Source organism: Nelumbo lutea, chromosome 2 (genome assembly GCF_056320005.1).
Source record: "Nelumbo lutea isolate HS-2025 chromosome 2, American lotus-T2T, whole genome shotgun sequence".
NCBI classification, from domain to species: domain Eukaryota; kingdom Viridiplantae; phylum Streptophyta; class Magnoliopsida; order Proteales; family Nelumbonaceae; genus Nelumbo; species Nelumbo lutea.
Window position 1 is genome coordinate 105,157,995 of NC_142685.1, and position 19,400 is coordinate 105,177,394.

At 36.1% G+C, this 19,400-nt stretch overlaps 1 protein-coding gene across 1 annotated transcript; it reads left to right on the forward strand.

Annotated features, from left to right (window-relative positions):
• Window positions 1-11,689: 11,689 nt before the first annotated feature.
• Window positions 11,690-15,920, forward strand: LOC148872502 (zinc finger CCCH domain-containing protein 30-like). The gene is made up of 2 exons (XM_088969295.1): window positions 11,690-12,196; window positions 13,012-15,920. The coding sequence occupies exon 2, from the start codon at window positions 13,035-13,037 to the stop codon at window positions 15,243-15,245; it is 2,211 nt and encodes a 736-aa protein (XP_088825421.1). The 5' UTR covers window positions 11,690-12,196; window positions 13,012-13,034; the 3' UTR covers window positions 15,246-15,920.
• Window positions 15,921-19,400: the final 3,480 nt, after the last annotated feature.

A 19,400-nucleotide genomic window follows, 5' to 3' on the forward strand; every position in this document is an offset into this window, starting at 1 on the left:
AATAAAAAACATTGGCCCAAATGATTAATGCTATGTTTGGTTCTATAAGCGCTTTTTGGAAAAACACTACCACATCAGCACTGCTTAGGTGTTGGTGTTGATTGTTCATGAAACCATTGTTCAGTTTCAATATTTATCAAATAAACTTAAAAAAACAGAAACGTCTGGATTTATGCACATGAGGCATTGGGGGGAACTTTAAATTCTGGTTTCTCCCAATACTCCAATGTTTGTTAAAATGAAATGCTTACTCAGAGCATTAATGTAAGCTGAGGTAGAAGATACTTTTATAGGGTGTTATTTGAAATGCCCAACCCACAGAACCAAACACATACTAAATGACTTGCGACATGTTGAAAGTGAACCCTCTTTCAAGGGCAAAATTTATATTAAAGAATAAAAAATATGGACAACTATTATTGAGTGGACAGAATGCCATCACAAGGCTCAACATAGGGATTAAAAATATAGCCAACCAATGGGTACCCTATCTATTGGATGGTCCAGGTGGACCATAAAATCCATCCAACTAAAAAACCATTTGCAATTTAAATACATGCATACATTGATACATGGTTTTAATTGTTCAAAGTCCTTTCAATATCATGTCTTAATTTCTAGCAGCATATAAGTAAGTTTCTAATCAGGTCTTCTGGTTAGGGAGTCTTAGTTTTTGGCAATTTAGTTCTGGGTTCTAAATAAGTTCTGAACTCCTCTCCTCACCTCATGGAAAAAATTGGTTCAAAATAGATGTTAAAACAATTTGTAGATGAAGGCCCATTATTGATCAAACAATTGAACTCAAGGCTACATTTGGTAAGAATGAAAAAAAATGAATGACTTACATGAATGCATATTTATTCTTTCTACCAAAATAAAAAATACAGAATGCAAATTTATTCAAACTCGAGGACACACTCAGTGTGGGTGCAAAGATGAATACAAATTTGCTGGTATTTGTTTGTTGGACATTAAGTGAATATAAATGCCAAAAACCCAGCTCTTTGATTGTTGGACATTAAGATGAGCATAAATGCAAATAATGACTGCAAAGTTTGTACCCTTTTTTCTTGGAAGCAAAATCTGCTCCCTAAATGAGTGCAAGCATAGACTTAAGAAATAAGAACATTTTTATGTCTATCTTGGAAGTAAATTAATATGCACTCTTACCAAAAACCTACAAAACCAAACCAAGCTGCAAATTTCTCTCAGCTTAAAGTTTTCACTCTAACCAAAGCATAGCCTGCCCTACAATATGATTTCCTTGATCAAATGGAGAATAAAAAAAGGATAGTACTTCATTTATGTTAAACACAACCATTCATTTGGATAGTATTCAAATAAATATTGAGGAGTGAGGACACAATTTTTTTTTTTTTTACCTTGCCAAACTAGGATTAACATTCCTTTGAAATAAATAGTCCTATTACATGAACAATAAATGAGGGTGGCTTTATCGAAGTAGACATTACATTTTTTTCAGAGGGCATTAGATGACTATGGATGCCCTCTTAAAAGGCCAACCCCATGTGAAAGATTATTAAGCAAAGTTTTTTAATTTGTACTTTGTACCCGATGACCTAACATGTCACTTATTTGTTGTGCTTTTGCAAAGCATTTTATGTCGTGTCAGTGCAAGGATATTGGTACATTCAAAATTTGAAATAAACAAACCCACTGTTTCATTTCATCAACCTCACTGAATGGTTGAAAGATTGGTAAGCCACACATAAAGATTAAGCTGGTGGGACCCATCAAACATCACAAAACAAATGAGGTCTTCATCAACCATTTTAGGCCTTGTATATTGAGATCAACTCAAAAGAAAAAAGGAGAAAGAAAAAGCTGATGGGAAATTGATTTGTGTTCTGGTCATAAACCATGTCTGTTCTCATGATGGACCCCTACCATAAAGAATTGCACATTCATAATACAAAGGTTTACAATTTTTTAATTTATTTAGTCGAAATAATTATAATCCTCTTAGATTATTTGTTATTACAAAGTACAAGTTTGTTATTTAATCAAATAAATCCCCAGGCCTAGAAAGTATGATACATGATCTCCACATGTTATGAAAATCATATAATATAACTAAATTGTCTGGAAAAAGTAAATTTCAATTAGATGGTGTTTGGTATCACAGACATTCTTTCAAGGTGTTTTCGCCCTTCTGGTTCGATCTAGGGTTTTCATGTTATTTCAAGCAATAAATTCTTTGAAAACAACTTTGGAAGAAAATATTAATTTAATGTTTCTTACAATAAAAACAGTGTTTCCACCTTTTGTACCTAATGACAGTTAATTGACACCAAATAACAATATAATATGAAAAAATGAAATTACATTACCAAATTACAAGTATAAACTGTCATGTATGAAAAAATAATAATGATACCAAACATCCCCTTATTCTATTTAAAAGCTAATTCCTATTTATAAAACCAGCGTTGTATGCACTGTATCATGAAACAAATAGTCAATATGAGTGATTAATGCATATCTCATTTCAATTAACCAACATATCCCTAGTGAATAGACAAAGAAACCACTATAAGTCACCACAAAAGTTATAAATTAAAATAAGATTGTCTTTTAATGCATGTACCTTTTTGAGTAATGGATAAGATAGTCCCCATGTATAACAAATTAGATGTGCCCTCACCTTCACTCTCCATATTGAAAATCAATATGAAAGATCAGAAGGAATTTCAGTTTTAAATTTTGCTTAGATAAGTTTTAACTTGAAGGAAAAGAAACTATATTTTCTACTTTTATCTATTGCAACAAATATTACTTTAAATTTTCCCTCAAGTTGTTTACTGTTTTCAAAAAAGAAACAAGAAAGTCTTTTTTTTTTCCTTTTTTTCACAGCAATGAAATTTAGATTGGCCATTTCAATTCTCCACAAACTAAAAACCCTAATATATTGTTCTTAAGGTAGCATTTGAAAACAATGCAAATATGTAGAGTGGAAAACGGTTCATATAACAAAAGCCCACCTGAACGCAAATTTACTTCTTTTTTATTGATGTGCTTTTATATCTTATCATCAATGTAAATATGCATTGATCTGTCATTGTCAATGCATAAATGTAATGTTGCCGAGCATATGCAAAAGTGAACCAGAGTGCAAATTTATATATTTCCCATATAAATATTTGATATGGTTTTTTATGCAACTAAACAAATCTAAGCACAAGGATGTTGCTACTTCATCTCAATTATATAGAGTCGACTAACCATTAATTCCCTCAATCAAGAGCATTTTCTTTTTAAATAATGAAGCTATATATCATTTCTTGCAATCTTAACCCAAGATGTTTTGCTAATGATCTAGTAGAGATGGTCATTCAACATCCTCTGAAGATGGGGTGTAGGATGAACCCCTGTGTAACTGAATTCAGATTAACTGAATGCTTTGGCTGTTCAGCGGGCTGTGAAACCAATGATAAGGTTCCACACCAGTAATTAAATAAATGTGGCCCAAATCTTTCTGCTAAACCTCATCATTAGTTCCACAGCTTACTAAATAGCCAAAGTGTTCAACTAAACCTTGCTGCTCTGCATAACTGCAGGCACTTCGTGGTAAGGTTAGTAGACTTCACGGGCACCCTACTGTGTGTTTATCCCTTAATCCCATGTAATGTGTAATATGTAATACCGAAAAAAATTAAAAAATAAAATCAAGTTCTTTTTGGCCTTTTCCTAGCTCTTCCATAACCATCAATTTGCATTCCGTGTATATGCTCAAGTCTACTTTACTTCATTTTATCACCAAGCAAAGGTTACTCCTACATTATAACAAATTTTCTAATTTTTATTTTTTGCTCTTTAATTTTCAACTGATCAATTTTGAAATATTCTCTATTGTTTTCTCTTTAATCTCTATTCTTATTTTATCACCAAGCAAACGCTACTCCTATTTCAGTTCATTTTATTTTTATTTTTGGAAACTGATTATTAGTTAGTATCTTAACTATTTATTGAGATATATCCTTTTCCTACCGAATAAAAACATGCAAATGTGAATGAGAGATTGGATACAATGTCATAACAAATGTACAATGTCAAAATTTCACTTTTACCCTATTTTGATGAAAAAACTACTTTTGTTGCAGAAGTACAGGTGAAAGATACAAGACATGTAAGCTCTTCTTTCTCTGCAATTCCATGGTTTTAAGGTTAAGATTCTGTACCCATGAGGCTATGACATGTCAATGGAAGGAAAAGGTGATGAAATGACCTACAATTCTGTTTACCCAAAAGTGAAAAAAAAGAGTCATATTTACCACATTCCTTAGTGACCCATAAGTCAATATGTTCAAGCCACTGCATTTTAGGGATGATTTGACGTAAATGTTCATAATAATAATAATAATAATAATAATAATAATAATAATAATAATAATAATAATAATAATAATAATGTGAGATTAAAAGACATCATCCTATAGATCGATGGAATTTTTTGTAGGGCTGAGAGTCAGATTACTTGACATTAAGAACCTGTTTGGGAGAGCTTACGCATTGATTGATCTGCATTATTTGGCCGTTAGGAAAGCCCTCTCAAATGGGCACTATGAACTTCATTACATCCATCTCGGATTAGGTTTCAAGTCCATTAAAAATTCGATCCAAGTTGGACTCTTAATGATATTTGTATAGATTTTCCTATCTTTCCTTTTCTTTCTTTTCTTTACTTTTTCCTACAAACCAAACACAGCCTAATGTATATTAAGGAATGTGTTTCTAATACTTCCAATTGAGATGGGACTCAAAATTGAGAGCGGCATCTTGTGCTTTTATAGTTTTATTTCTTTTCAAGGGATATTATACGCTTTTATCTTCTCAAAGACCTTACTGGAATTTATTTATTAAAGGGGCTGCAACGTTTGGATGCTATTACCCTCTATTCTATTCTCTCAGCCTCTCAGGACACTATTAGTAATTAACTCGTTGTCTATTTATAGAAATAACAATTAACCTTTACTATTAATGGTCTAACTTACAAAATTACCCTCAGATTTGTTTTGTTTTCTTTTGCCTTGCAATGGGTCTTAACCTTGAAGGGCAAAAAATGAAAAAATAAAGGAAAAAATGGGCCAATGCCTATTACCAAAGATTAGGGTTTCAATACTGAATGCTGATACAAGGTCGGAAAAGTATATTCAAGTCGGACGATTGAGAGGTGAGCTTTTTCGGCTGAATTATTTAAATTAAATGATTTATTTGTTTTTTATCAAAAATTAGTTTATTGTTTTTTGTATTTTAGTGAATAAAATAATTAAATAATATTTTTTTGATAAAAAAATAATAAAATATTTGACGGTACAATAATAATCAACCCGACTTCAGCTTTAGCCATCAAGGAGTTTTAAGCTCTTTAAACGCTTCTACACCAAACGACAAAATGCCCGTTTGGGAGGACTAAAGTGCAGTGGCTTCTAATTTTCGGAAACGGACAGCCTATATAAGCTATGTGTGACAAAAATCCGGAGATTTCAAATCGGTTAACGATAAATCATTTCAAGTGCTGTCCGCTTCAATTTCTTTGAATATTTTGTCTGGACATTATTTTAAGCCTGTGGGTTGGGGCTTTTTCAAAAATAGTTGAGGCCCGATTTGATAATGTATATTATATAATAAAAAAATATTTTGTTTAATAAAAATTATATATATAATATATCTTTTTGTATTTTTCTTCTCTTTTTTTTGAGTAATAGAGATATTTTTTATTATTTTTGAGTTTTGAGCGCTTTTAATATAAATAAAACATTTTTTATTAAAAAAAAAAACAATTCTATTTTCAAAATTTTGATCAGTTTTTAGACTTCGGGTTTTATATGAGAGTCGGGCTCAGGCTCGGGCCTGAATGTATTCTACTGATACATAGGCAAAGCCTGACCCGAACCCAGCCCATGAACAGATCTAGTCCCAAGTGCCTTCAAAACAGCTGAGCCAGCTTATCTGAATCTTCAGCTAGCTTAGCCCTCCCAAACAAATTGGTCAGCTGGTGGCAATAAGTCATTCAGTGAAGCCATTTCAACCATGGTTTTCAAAACCAAACTGGAAAAACTGGAAATTGGTCAGGTTTCATTTTTCTCCAAAACTGAATTTTCTTCAAAAACCATTGATTTTGGTTAATAAACCACTGATTCGGGCAATTAACTATTCAAACGGCTTTAATCATTTTTTTATTTTTTTATTTTTTTGTCAGAATGAGCCAATCATTCAATTTGAATGATCGGACCATTCGACCTAATAACCGGAGCCCTAACAGGTTCGATCTCCGGGTCGATTTTAAAAACCATGATTTCAACTATTATCAAGCGGCTTCTTATAAGTGAGTCAAATTTCAAACCAGTAAACTTGGATTTTGAATCTAGCAACTTGAAAGCATTTCAACTTTCAAGTTTGAAATATGTAAACCGAAATCCGTATGCAGTTGGAGGTCAGGCCCACAAAAATTAATGCTTACTTTTTTTTATTAACAAAATTAGCATAAGCAAAAACTACCTTATTGTGTTGATTCTGGATTCCCTACCCACAATACACTGAGTCCGAATCTACTGTCCACGAGAAATTTGCCCACATTTCTCCCAGTCAGTTAGCCACACATAGACAATACCTCATCCTCTCATAGTATTATGCTGGGGAGATGTTGGGGTAGTGTATTGTGAGTAGGCGTGGGCAGAAGATCCAAAGTCCAATGTACTATCAGGAACATCTTATAGTGTATAACTGTATAATACTATATAGGAGGATAAAATGTTTTTCATATGTGGCTGAGCTGTTCTGTAGGTAGATGTGGGCAGAGTTTTTGTGAATAGGAGATATTGTGCTACTCTCTATTTTGGAAATGCTACGTGGAGAGTTGACGTGGTAGATCCATTTTTCCATGGTGTACCAGAGCTGTTACTTTACAAGATAACAATTGATATTTAATATTTATTTATTTTTTTGTTGTAAATGAATATCTTAATTTTCTTTAAATAACGCCAATACTGATATATCAGGAAAGAGTGAAGATAGAATAGAAAAATGATTTTCTTTTTTTTTTTTTTTATTTCAAAATCTGTCTATCATTTAGGCTGTGTTTGGTTCGAAGGAAAAAGTAGGGAAAGGTAGGGAAACCTATACAAGAATTGTAAAGGCTTCCCTACCTTTTCTTTCAAACCAAACATAGCCTTAATTGTTGAACTCAAAAGATTCCTATTAGAAACACTACAAGGGCTAGATGTTAGTCCAATATCTTATTAATTTTCATTAATATGGAAATATAACATTGTTTGGTAGTGTTTTCAAAATTTTGTACAAAAGCTATAAATGTTGCAAAATGCTTTTGAACATTGAATGCTAACATTAGGGCCCATTTGCTTTTTAGTACGATACTTGCATGTTCTTTTATTTTTCATGTAAATAAGGCAACAACCATTTTAGCCATAAAAAAAATCATTATTAAAAGGGGCATTTTTGTCTCATTCAAGTATTGCCAACATTCTCCCCATGTGGGAAAGTTATTTATCCACCTAGTAAGTGATACTCAAGAAAATAAAATTTCTTGATCCCCACATAAATATGAAAAAAGAACATGCAAATCTTGTTCGATAGAAATCAAGATCCCATTGACCAACTTTCCCCCTCTCATAATCTAGAAAAAGGATGCCCCCTAGCAGTTTTGTTAGGAGGATTATAAAGCCATGTTTCTTGGATAGTTTATACTTTTTTGTATATAATATAATAGTTTATACTAGTTATTAATAATGACTTGAGAGTAGTGGTGATCATGGCCCGGGTTTGGTTGGGCTTTGCACATTTTGATGGGTGGACAAATACCATCCTCACCTCGTTCCTCTGTCACCAAAGTTTTGGATTTCCCCAAATCTGCTTCAAACCCAATTAGTAGTAAAGATCGGCCCCAATCAAGGGTAGGGTGAATTGGAGCCATGCAGGGATGGGTCAAATTTCCATCTCTACTAGGGGGTACAACTTGGGCAGGTCCAACCCAAGCATAGGTTGATTCAACTCATAATTTTGTACAAGTTGAGTTTATATTTTTGATCCTCAAGCTAGGTTTAGAAACAAAAGTTTAGATTTTTATTTTTTTAGGCTAGACCCATGCTTAGCCCTTAGGTAGTTTGAACCCGGCCCAAGTTTGGACTTGGTTTTATCACAACCTGAGCCTAACCCAATTATATACATACATATATGCATATATAGACACATATTTGTATGCATACATACATATATGCATTTATTGATAAACCAATACATGCACAAATTTTAGTGGGGGCTAATGAGTAACTCAAGCCCAATTCAAACCCCAGTTGGATAACTCAGGCTTGACTTTGGGCTTGGGCCTTATGCCTAATTCTTAGGGTTGGGCTTAGGTTTAGCTTAAACTCGACCTAGCCCGCTAACTTGCACAGCTATAGCCTAGACCTCAAGACTGAAATTTAAGTCTTAGGTATTTATTTTCTAAAATGCCCCTTCACTAAAAAACCAGACAAGCACAAACTGGCCCCTACATCTTGTGCTGAAATTTAATTAATTACAATGGGGATAATGAGAATTAAACACTAGACAATTTGGTTAAACGTAGTCTCGTACCCACTCAAAGAGTTGTTCATCCTAAAAATTCAAACTTTGAGGTGAGGTCTCAAAATTAGGGCTATAAATGAATCAAATTTGGTTCAGATTCAGCAAAATCTGAATCCTATCTATTTATTGAGAACTTTGCATATGAATCTGATTGGATTTGAAGAGCTCGAATCCGAATTCGAATTATAATATATCCAAATTCGCTTCAGATTTAATCCGATTCCACTTTAATTTTTTAAAATACAAAAGAATTAAAAAGTTAATTACCCTCCAATGATGCCTTGACACGTGGTAGTGCAGACCCTTTATTGCACCACATCGCGATGTATATGGCAGCACACACTTGATCGCACCTTGGATCACTAGTGGCAGCCCAACCCAAATATCCTAATGGCTGCAAACCTCTGACCTAGAATGGCCTGGACTGCATTGCTCACCAAGGACATGCATTTGACTTGATCTAGTCGTGCGGCATGGGCCATCTCCGAGATAAAAGATATACTTCCGAGTTCCGACCTCGAGCCAACTCCGACGTGGAGGACATGCTCCCGACCTAACTCAGCTCCAATGTCAAAGGTAAAGGCAAGGTTGAAAGTATCAATACGATACGAGTTTCGGTATTTAAAAATGATCGGAATACATTTTTTTTAGTTTTTTTATTCAAACTTTGGTTTTTTAGAAATATTATAGGCTGTTTTTTATCATTAAAAAATGGGGGTCTGAAACATCTGGAAACAGACGTTTTGAACCATATCATTTATAAAATATACGATACAATATGCCCGATACTTTAAACCTTGGGTGTAAGACCGACCTATGCCATGCACAATTGCAGATTGCCACATGTGGCATCGGTACCCTACTTCGTGAGGAAGTGGGTCTTGAGCATTCTCCAAGAATTGTAGACATGCCATCCAACTGCCTAGACATGTCCACTACGGCTTACCACATTGCTCTATATAAAGATAAGCATTTTGCACTTATTGCATGTATTGACTAGGGTTGTTCACGGGTTGGGTTGGGTCGGTTTACTAACGTTTTTCCAATCGACCTGGCTTGGTCGATTTACCTAAAAATGAAACCGAAATCGACCCGGTACTAAGTAAAATCGACCTCATCGGTTTGAATCGGTTTGGGTTAGTTTTGTGAATGATTCTCTCAGTATGAACGATAAAGGAATAAGTCTAAGAAAGCAAATGCTGGATGCCTAAAAATAAAAAATGATTTGATAGATTAAAATTGATATTTATATATCTAAAATTTTATATATAATATGTATATTTCTGAAATGAAGCTAATGTGTATATATATATATTCACAAATATATATCTGAAATATATATATAGTAAAACTGAAATATATCAAATATATATATAATATCTAAGTCGATTTGAATCGGTTCGGTTTTGATTTTCACATGAAAACCAAAACTGAACCGAACTATCGATTTATGCTTTTTTGTAACCTGAAATTGACCGATGCTGAAAAAAAGCCGAGTAACTCGAGTTAAATCGGTCTAGGTTCGTCGGTTTCATCGATTTGGGTCTTGTTGTGAACAGCCCTAGTATTGATTTAACCATTTGAGTCCATAGCCCGGGACACTTACCCGAGCACTCTAACTTGTTTCTTGTGCAGATTCTAGGAGTTTGCATCTAAGCTCGAGAGTCCCACTTGTAGAAAGGATCAAAATGTTTACCTTTGATCTTTATCAGTAATAAATTAATGTAAATCTAACATAGTGAATTTATTATAATATATATGATATATATTTTTATAATTTTAAATATAATCACATAATATTTATTAATTAAAATCAATAAATATTATAATATAATTGGATCGAATGGAATCAAATTTAAATTCAGTCTGATTATTAATTAGATTTAGATTGCAAAATTTGAATGAAATCCGATTATATAAATACATCAGGAATAATCAAATTGAATGTAAAAGTGAAAAGTTTGGATATCATTGACTATCTACGTAAATAGGTTTTTATTCTCTAGTCTAATAAGAAATGATTTTAGTGCTCAAAATTTTACAAATAAATATGACACTAAATAAAAGATAATGATATGAGAATCCCTATAGTTGGGATAAGGCTTATATGATGATGATGTTGCATAAACATTCATACATACATGAAAGGCATATAGAGTTTGGGGTTTGTTAGAATTGTTTTTTTCATAAATATTGTACTGATTTTGAGGACATGTAGAGTGTCACCAAGTTCAGCCATTTTCTGAAAAACATCAACGTGGCGGCAAAATCATAGAATGAAAATGACAAAATGACAAGCCATGCCAAACACACCTTCCATGTTTGAACAGGGAAATCCGTGATCTCAATATTTTGGGTCTAGTTTGGTCTAAACTGTTTAGGTTTAACCTGGTCGGACCGTGGTAGGACCGGATCGAGCTTCTAATTTGAATGATTGAATCTCTTCTGCTGGTAAGTACTGTGGGTACCTGTCGAGAGCTGATTGCAATACGGAAAGGGGCATTGAAGTCTTTTCATCACCAACATCCCAATCACATATATTCAATTTTCCCGTCCCATTACAGGGGTAATACCGTAATTTTAACCATGTCCAAATTCAAAAGCATGCAAAGAAACAGGACAATCGAGATTAAAATCCATTGGAAATTTCGAGAATCCGAAATAAATAAATAAATAAAATTATTTTTGTTGTCAAGAGGGGCGGCTGACGGGCTGAGCCGCTGAGGCTTTATTTATTTTATTTCTTAATTTTTGAAATTGATTAATCTATTTTTTATAAATATATTTTTTTCTTTTCTTTATTTTTTTGTTGTCGTTGGTGCTGCTCCACGCCTTTCCCCTCGATTTGACTCCACATTTAACCAAATTTGACTAATGCCTGAAGTCCGCTAGTACTCTCCAATCCATCCCGGCTCTGATTCGCGGACGTAAGACCGGATTCCAATCCATCATAATCCACCAAAGCAAGCACGCTCCTCCACCTGCTGAACCGGTCACTGTACCGAGTTACTCCGTTACTCGGTTGCTCCCTTTCGATACGCATCCCAAACAAAGGTCACCTAACCGGTGAACGCCTCACCCACGCTCTCATCACCTTTGATCGGAAAAACCGGTCACCACCCGTTTGAATTCCCCGAATTTAACTGTCATGTGAAGTGAATTTAGGGTGAATTTCCATGCGTATTTCGTCCCGCTGAGTCCGAGTTAATTTATTCAAATTTATCTGCATTTGAGCGTTTCATTTCATTTTAATTTGGATACGTTAGACAAAGAGAAGTCTCGAAGTCTCCTTCCCTCTCTCTCTCTCTCTCTCTCTCTCTCGATTGGATCGGCGATTTTCCCAACTGGAAAAATGGTGATCAAAACGCTTCGTTTCGGGCCTGCGTCGCGATTTTCTTATTGTTGTCGCATCGTCTCCAAGGCATTCTTCGCATTAGATATTGGCGGCTGTTTATACTTCTCAGATCGGTGAAGATTTTATAATTTTTTTGTTCACAGTTTGTTTATCCGTAGATCGATAGAGAGATCTGTGAAGTTGATGGAGTTATTAATCGTGGCTTAGCTTGCCTGTGTCTTCAGAATCTGGAAATCGGTGAGTAGGTGGAAGTCGGTGATTCTTTGTTAAAAAATTGTAATTTGAGCTGATTTTTCTCTGGACTTTGGAGAATGGTTTTGCACTTTTGTGTTCTTTCTGTTGTAAGGTTTGTTAGGCGCGCATTTCGTGAACCTTCTTGACGGTCCATTAGATAGTTGACATTGCTGTGATTTTAAACATTTTTAGTGAAGTCTTCAGTTTCTAAAACTAAGAATGAGAATAATCGGTTGCAAATATTAAGGAGTTCGGATTTTGTTTCTTGTTTTCGTGTTTTCAAGAGTTTTTATTTTTTGAAAGTATTATAAATATGCATTTCTTCTTCATGATTTCTGTGAGCGATCTGTAAGAGAAAAATAGTTATATATTCTGTTTACGGAAAAAATAAAATTTCTGTGGAAAATGGTCGCTGTCTTTGAGAGTTTCGATTTTTCGCCATATTTTCTGAGAGGAGTCTTTTTGATCTTGCATTCATTCCCTAAATCTTCGCCGTGATCTTCTGTCAATTTCCTACTCTCTTTTTCTATCCGTGATTGAGACCTTCCTTGTAGTCGTTCTTATTGGAATCTTTTTTTTTTGCAATTATTTCCTTTCTAAAATCGAGATTTCGGCTTAATTTATTTTTATAAATGTCCCGACTTTACATACCAAGGACTTCGGTAATTTTTTCAGGCAGTCTTCACATTTTTCCGGCGATTTGTTCTTCTTGAATCACGCTTTCTGTACTTATCATTGATTTCGTTCTTTCTTGGTTCGAACAGTTCTGGGTTTTTTTTTTTATTATAAGGCAACTTTTTGCATTTCTTTTTTATTAGGTGGATTTCCAGGCAATCGAAGTATGTGTGGTGGACCGGAGAGGTTAAAGTCCACCTCGTCATCGCCGTCTTCTCCTTCATCCTCCGAAGAAAGCAAAACTCCCGTGAAAAGCATGAATCACCTGACTGTAGAAACCGAAGATTCTTTTTCAAGTTTACTTGAGCTTGCGGCTAACAATGACGTTGAAGGCTTCAAGCGTTCGTTGGAGCGTGATGCCTCTGCTATCGATGAGATTGGTCTTTGGTACGTCCGCCAGAAGGGCTCGAAGCAGATAGTCCTTGAGCACAGAACTCCTTTGATGGTTGCTGCAACTTATGGTAGTATCGATGTCTTGAAGCTAATCCTTGCTCTATCCGATGCTGATATAAATCGTTCCTGTGGCCCGGATAAGAGCACTGCTCTCCACTGTGCTGCCTCCGGCGGATCTGTAAACGCTGTAGATGTTGTGAAGCTGCTTTTGATGGCCGGTGCAAACCCAAATTCAGTGGATGCCAATGGCCACCGGCCTGCTGATGTTATTGTTGTATCTCCTAAGCTCCCTAATGTGAAGGCTGTGCTTGAGGAGCTCCTAGCGAGCAATGGTTCTGATGGTTCTTCTATTGGAGAGCTCAATCTGCGGGTTTCCACAAGCACATCGAATTCAAATTCACCCCCTTTGTCATCATCCCCGGAGAATGGATCTCCGTCGTCTGCCTCAGACTCGACCTCATCTCCCACGATCAAGTTCAATGATCACCCTGTTTCTTCGGCAACGGAGAAAAAGGAATACCCTATTGATCCATCTCTACCTGATATCAAGAACAGCATCTATGCAACAGATGAGTTCCGCATGTTCTCCTTTAAGGTCCGCCCTTGTTCCCGAGCTTACTCTCATGACTGGACCGAGTGTCCATTCGTTCACCCAGGTGAGAACGCTCGCAGGAGAGACCCAAGGAAGTACCACTACAGCTGCGTTCCCTGCCCTGATTTCCGAAAAGGGGCATGTCGACGAGGGGATTTGTGTGAATACGCGCATGGCGTTTTTGAGTGCTGGCTTCACCCGGCACAGTACAGGACACGGCTGTGCAAGGATGGCACAGGTTGCATGCGGCGAGTCTGTTTCTTTGCTCACGCATCTGAGGAACTGCGCCCCCTGTACGTCTCCACTGGCTCTGCCGTTCCTTCTCCCCGTTCAACTGCTTCAGCGGCCTCCGCCATGGAGATGGCTGCAGCTATGAGCCTCTTGCCTGGTTCTCCCTCTTCGGTATCTGTTATGTCTCCTTCGCCCTTCACGCCACCCATGTCCCCATCTGCAAATGGTATTAACCATTCATCTTTGGCTTGGCCGCAGCCCAACGTCCCAACCTTGCATCTCCCTGGAAGCAATCTTCAATCCAGTCGCCTGAGGTCGTCCCTTAATGCAAGAGATATTCCAGCTGAGGACTTCAGCATGTTGCAGGATTTTGAAGCTCAGCAACAGCAACTCCTGAATGATTTGTCCTGCTTCTCTCACCCACGTCTTAGTTCATCCACTGTTAACAGATCTGTTCGTTCCAAGACCCTGACCCCTTCAAACCTTGAGGATCTCTTTACTGCTGAAATCTCCTCGTCGCCCCGGTATTCAGATCAGGCAGCGTCAGCGGTCTTTTCCCCATCTCACAAATCAGCGGTTCTCAACCAGTTCCAGCAACAACAGAGCATGCTATCGCCGATCAACACGAACGTTTTCTCCCCAAAAAACGTTGATCATTCATTCTTACAAGCATCCTTTGGTGTTTCATCCCCGGGCAGGATGTCACCTCGAAGCATGGAACCTCTCTCTCCGATGAGCTCTCGGCTCTCTGCATTTGCTCAGCGTGAGAAGCAGCAGCAGCAGCTTCGTAGCCTCAGTTCACGAGAACTTGGATCCAACACGACCGCTGTTGTGGGATCTCCTGTAAATTCCTGGACCAAGTGGGGATCACCAAATGGGATGTTGGATTGGGCGGTTAATGGAGATGAGCTGGGGCGGTTCAAGAGGTCGTCTTCTTTCGAGCTAGGAAACAATGGAGAGGAGCCTGATTTGTCGTGGGTTCAGTCATTGGTGAAGGAATCACCACCCGAGATCAAGGATAAGTTGGCCATTCCAACCTCAGTTGCTGCAGCAGCATCCTCTGCTGAGGTTTCAAATTCTAATTCTCAGGTTGAAGCCATTGATCACTCTGTTTTGGGAGCTTGGCTTGAACAGATGCAGCTTGATCAACTCGTGGCCTAGTAAAATTAAATTTTTACTAGGCTAAAGAGAAAAGTAATCAATTTTAGTAAATAATATTTTTTTTGGGTTTGGTGGAGGGGTGTGAGGTAGGGGACTGAACAAGGGGAAGAAGGGGGAGAGTAAAAGAAAAAAGAAAAAAATTTCAGCAAGGAAAAAAATTCGTTTTCACCATTTATTAAAAGCAGAATCAAAGGGTGAAAAAAGAAAGCCTCTATCTGGGTAAGATATTTCAATGACCCAACCCAGATTAGGTAAATTTTTTCTCCCAATATTCGGATTTTAGGTATCCCTTTTTTTTGTCATTTTAACATGTTTTTTAATCTTATTTAAAAGAGCTATATGTTTCATTGAAATGAAACAAAAATGCTTCTGTTTGATGTCTATTTTCACTTATTTCTCTTCATTAATTTATTATCTTTTGCATTTAGTAACTTGGGTTGAACAACATAAAGGGTGTTGGGGTTTTTAATGGAGGCAATATTTTTTTCCTGTTCTGGAGGGCTTTCAGTGTTTTGACCAGGTCTGTGTGGAAGGGGTCGCGTTGGAGTATAAATTGGCATTAACTAGGGCGTCCATAGTGGTCGCAGAGGGGAAAGAAGGCATATTATCCTTTCTGATGTAACATTGAATTGAAGTTCCATTGTTATTATTTCAATACCTTTATTTTTTCCTTCATTTGAGTGTAACATCTCTCTGTCCTCTCTCTCTCTGTTTTATCGGGGGCTTTTGCTTTTTTACTCGTGGAAGAATTATTTCTATGGGTGCTGTGGTGGATCCCAATGGGATGGGTTTGTGTCCTCTGGGATTGGGGAGGTGAGTGATGGAAGGGTTTTTGTTTGGATTTGGATTCTTTTCAATCCATACTCTTTTAGAGAAGACGAGACATGGAGGATGTTTTCCTTGACCTGGAGATGGGTTTTCGCCTTTTAGGTGGCCAGCTACCTCATTTGATGCCCATTTGAGCTTCAAGCCCCACTACCAACATTTACACCCCACCAGTGGGGGTGGGGCGGAGTGGGGGTCTCTGTTGAAGCCGGTGGTCCTCTCTTCCTCATTTTTACGAACATGTGGAATTCAGGGGCACCCCACATGTTTGGTTTGAATGTAAGAATCTACTACGGTGAATTTTCAAATTTTTATAACGCATTACATAAAATTTGAAACAAAGTTACCACATAGTCCGTTTAATTTTTATTAGTATTCAATGGTCGGGCTTGGGTTTGGCATTTGCCACATTGCCAAAATTTAAATGGACCAGTCTGATGCTTAAACGCGATACAGATATACAGTGTATGGTCAGGCCCAAGCCCAACCCATGAACAGATCTATTCATTAGAAAACGTTTCACATTATCATTAAAGATTTTATAAGATCCGTTTTAGATTTTGTGGTGGTTAATTCTCAAATGCAAGGTTCAAAATTTCATATGCTCTATATCTAGCGTTAGCTCCCTGAAACCCCAAATAAGGGGTATTTCGGAATTTGGCCACTTCAGTAATCTGATCTGATTACTGAGACTCTACATCTGAATCCGATTGGATTTAAAGACTTGGATTTGAGTGTAATCCGATTCTTCAATAAATTTTCTAAAATACTAGAAAAATAAAAAATATATTTATTTATTTTTAATTTATATAATAGATTAATATAAATGTAACATACTAAATTTATATATATATAGATTCATTTATAATATAACATATAGAATATATTTTTATAACTTTAAATATAATTATATAAAATTTATATATTAAAATTAATAAATATTATAATATAATCAGATCAGATGGGGTCAAATTAGAATTCAATCCGATTATTAATTGGATGTGGATTGTAACATTCAAATCTGATCCAATTATATAAATAGTTAAATATATCATCCTAATCAAATTAGATGTAGGATGAGGCTTCCAATTTTCAGGTATTATTAATAGGCCTGTTTCTTAAAAACTGACCCCTTGAAACAATTTTGAAAAAAATATAAACAAATGCAAAACACCCCATTCACTTGTTTGTGAGTACAGGGCATATCAATACTTTAAACCATGCTCAAATAGGATTATAACTTCTTTCTCTTTATTTTATTTATTTTTTTGGGTTAAGTGCCGATTTATCAAATAATTGTATCATTGGACATTTCTTTGAGTTGGATGGCTTGGTGGGGTTTGGTCACTGATGCCTAATCAAACAGTCTATTTATGGGGGTCGATGCCTTATCTCTATTGGATTAAAGTATGATTATGTCTTTCAGATATTTGACGATGTAGGCGGGGGAATCATTCTTGTTTGCTCCTCCATTTGTATGTGTTTCTTCAGAAATAATAATACCTTAATTTTTTTTTTTCAAAAAAGAGTTGATGATGTATGATGGATATTGCATTTTCTACCAAAAAAAACAAAGTTTGCTGGATGATGGTCAGAGAAAGCTTGAGAGACCCAGATTCAGATTTGAAAATGGAGGTTATCTCATTTGACAAAGCCTTCCAAAAGGATATTGCACCGGATGGAACTGGATGGAAACCTAACCCTACCAAAACAGTTCTGAATTATTCAACATTATTATTGAAGGCAATAATTCTTAGATGATGGTGATGCTTCCTTAGAAACCCATGACTTTGGTCAAGTTTCATATTGCTCAAACTTCCTCTAAATTGGAAGCAACACCTCCTTGCGTCAAGAATTTGAGGTCAGAATTACTTTCTGTTTAAAATACATTATTATTGGCCTTTTAGGCCACTGAAATAGTCATCCTCTTCCTCCAAGAAATATGTTTTTTAAAGGAGGAATGTTATCAGAGGAATTGTGCGGAGAATTTCATTTGCACAAGGCACTTAACCATCTGATCCTGTTGATTTCATGATGGGCGATAGGGGAATTGAAAAGACAATGCATTTGGAGGATATGGGTGTCTCCACTGTCACACAAATTTACAGTTTCTTTGGTCTAAGACTCTAAACTATTGATGCTCTCCTATGGTTTTAACCTACTGCCTTTCTGCAACTGCACTGTTTGTTTCTTTGCGCCACTGGAGTCGGACTCAAGAAGGGGCCTGAAATTTACACATCTGCATCTTTTATACCAAATTCTTGTTGAGAGAGAGAGAGAGGGAGAGAGAGTAGGCTCATCATTCCCAATTTACCCTAACTGTGGTTAGGGCAAAATAGTTATACTGGTATCATTTTGAATATTCTTTTGGAAAAATTCCCAATTAGTACTTTGTACTTTGGGTTTAGTGCCACTTTGGTCCCCAAACTTTAAAATGTGACAATTCAGAACTCAAACTTTCAAAAAGTGACAATTTAGTACATACTATTAATTTGCTGTTAATTAGCCATTAAGAGGCATTTGAAAAAGACACAAATGCCCTTCAAATGTCATCTAATTTTCTTTATCAACCAGTCAAATATTGACAAAAAATTAACAGTCCAAAATCCTTGCTTCTTCCATTCAAGAAAGTTGAGTGAGCATTCTGGTGACCCCAACTTTCTTGAATAGAAGAAGCAAGGATTTGGGACTGTTAATTTTTTGTCAATATTTGGCTGGTTGATAAAGAAAATTAGATGACATTTGAAGGGCATTTGTGTCTTTTTTAAATGCCTCTTAACGGCTAGTTAACAGTAAATTAATGGCAGGTACTGGATTGTCAATTCGGGTACTGAATTGTCGCATTTTACAAAGTGGCATTAGACCCAAAGTACAAAATACTAATCGGAAATTTTACCTATTCTTTTCTATGGAACTTGAACAGTGGAAGTCATTTTATTACTTTTCCTCATACTTTTTTCTTAGTGTGGTAGTTGGGACCAGCCCATGACCAGATCTTCTGGCCTCCTCCCACAAGAGCCTTTTCCTAGCCCAACAAGTATTTAGAACTGCAGTTATTTTTAGGGTTTTAGTGGCCAAAACGTATGGATGTAGAACTGGTTAGGGTTGGATTGTTGGGTTTATGATATTGGTTGTTAAGGTGTCAATGAGTCATGGTTTGATAGTATAATGCTACAAACAACCTTCCTCATTCTCTCTTTTCTTATGCTGTTCCTTTTTAGTGTATATCTGTCCTATTTATGGTGGCACGTCAAATGGGTTTTCGTCATATCGTTATTACTTTTGAAATTGAAATGGTTGTTAGCATTGTGTTGTCACTCCAACTCTAGA

Excerpts from the sequence above, each read along its gene's own strand:
- LOC148872502 (XM_088969295.1), top strand. The coding sequence starts at position 13,035 with ATGTGTGGTGGACCGGAGAGGTTAAAGTCCACCTCGTCATCGCCGTCT.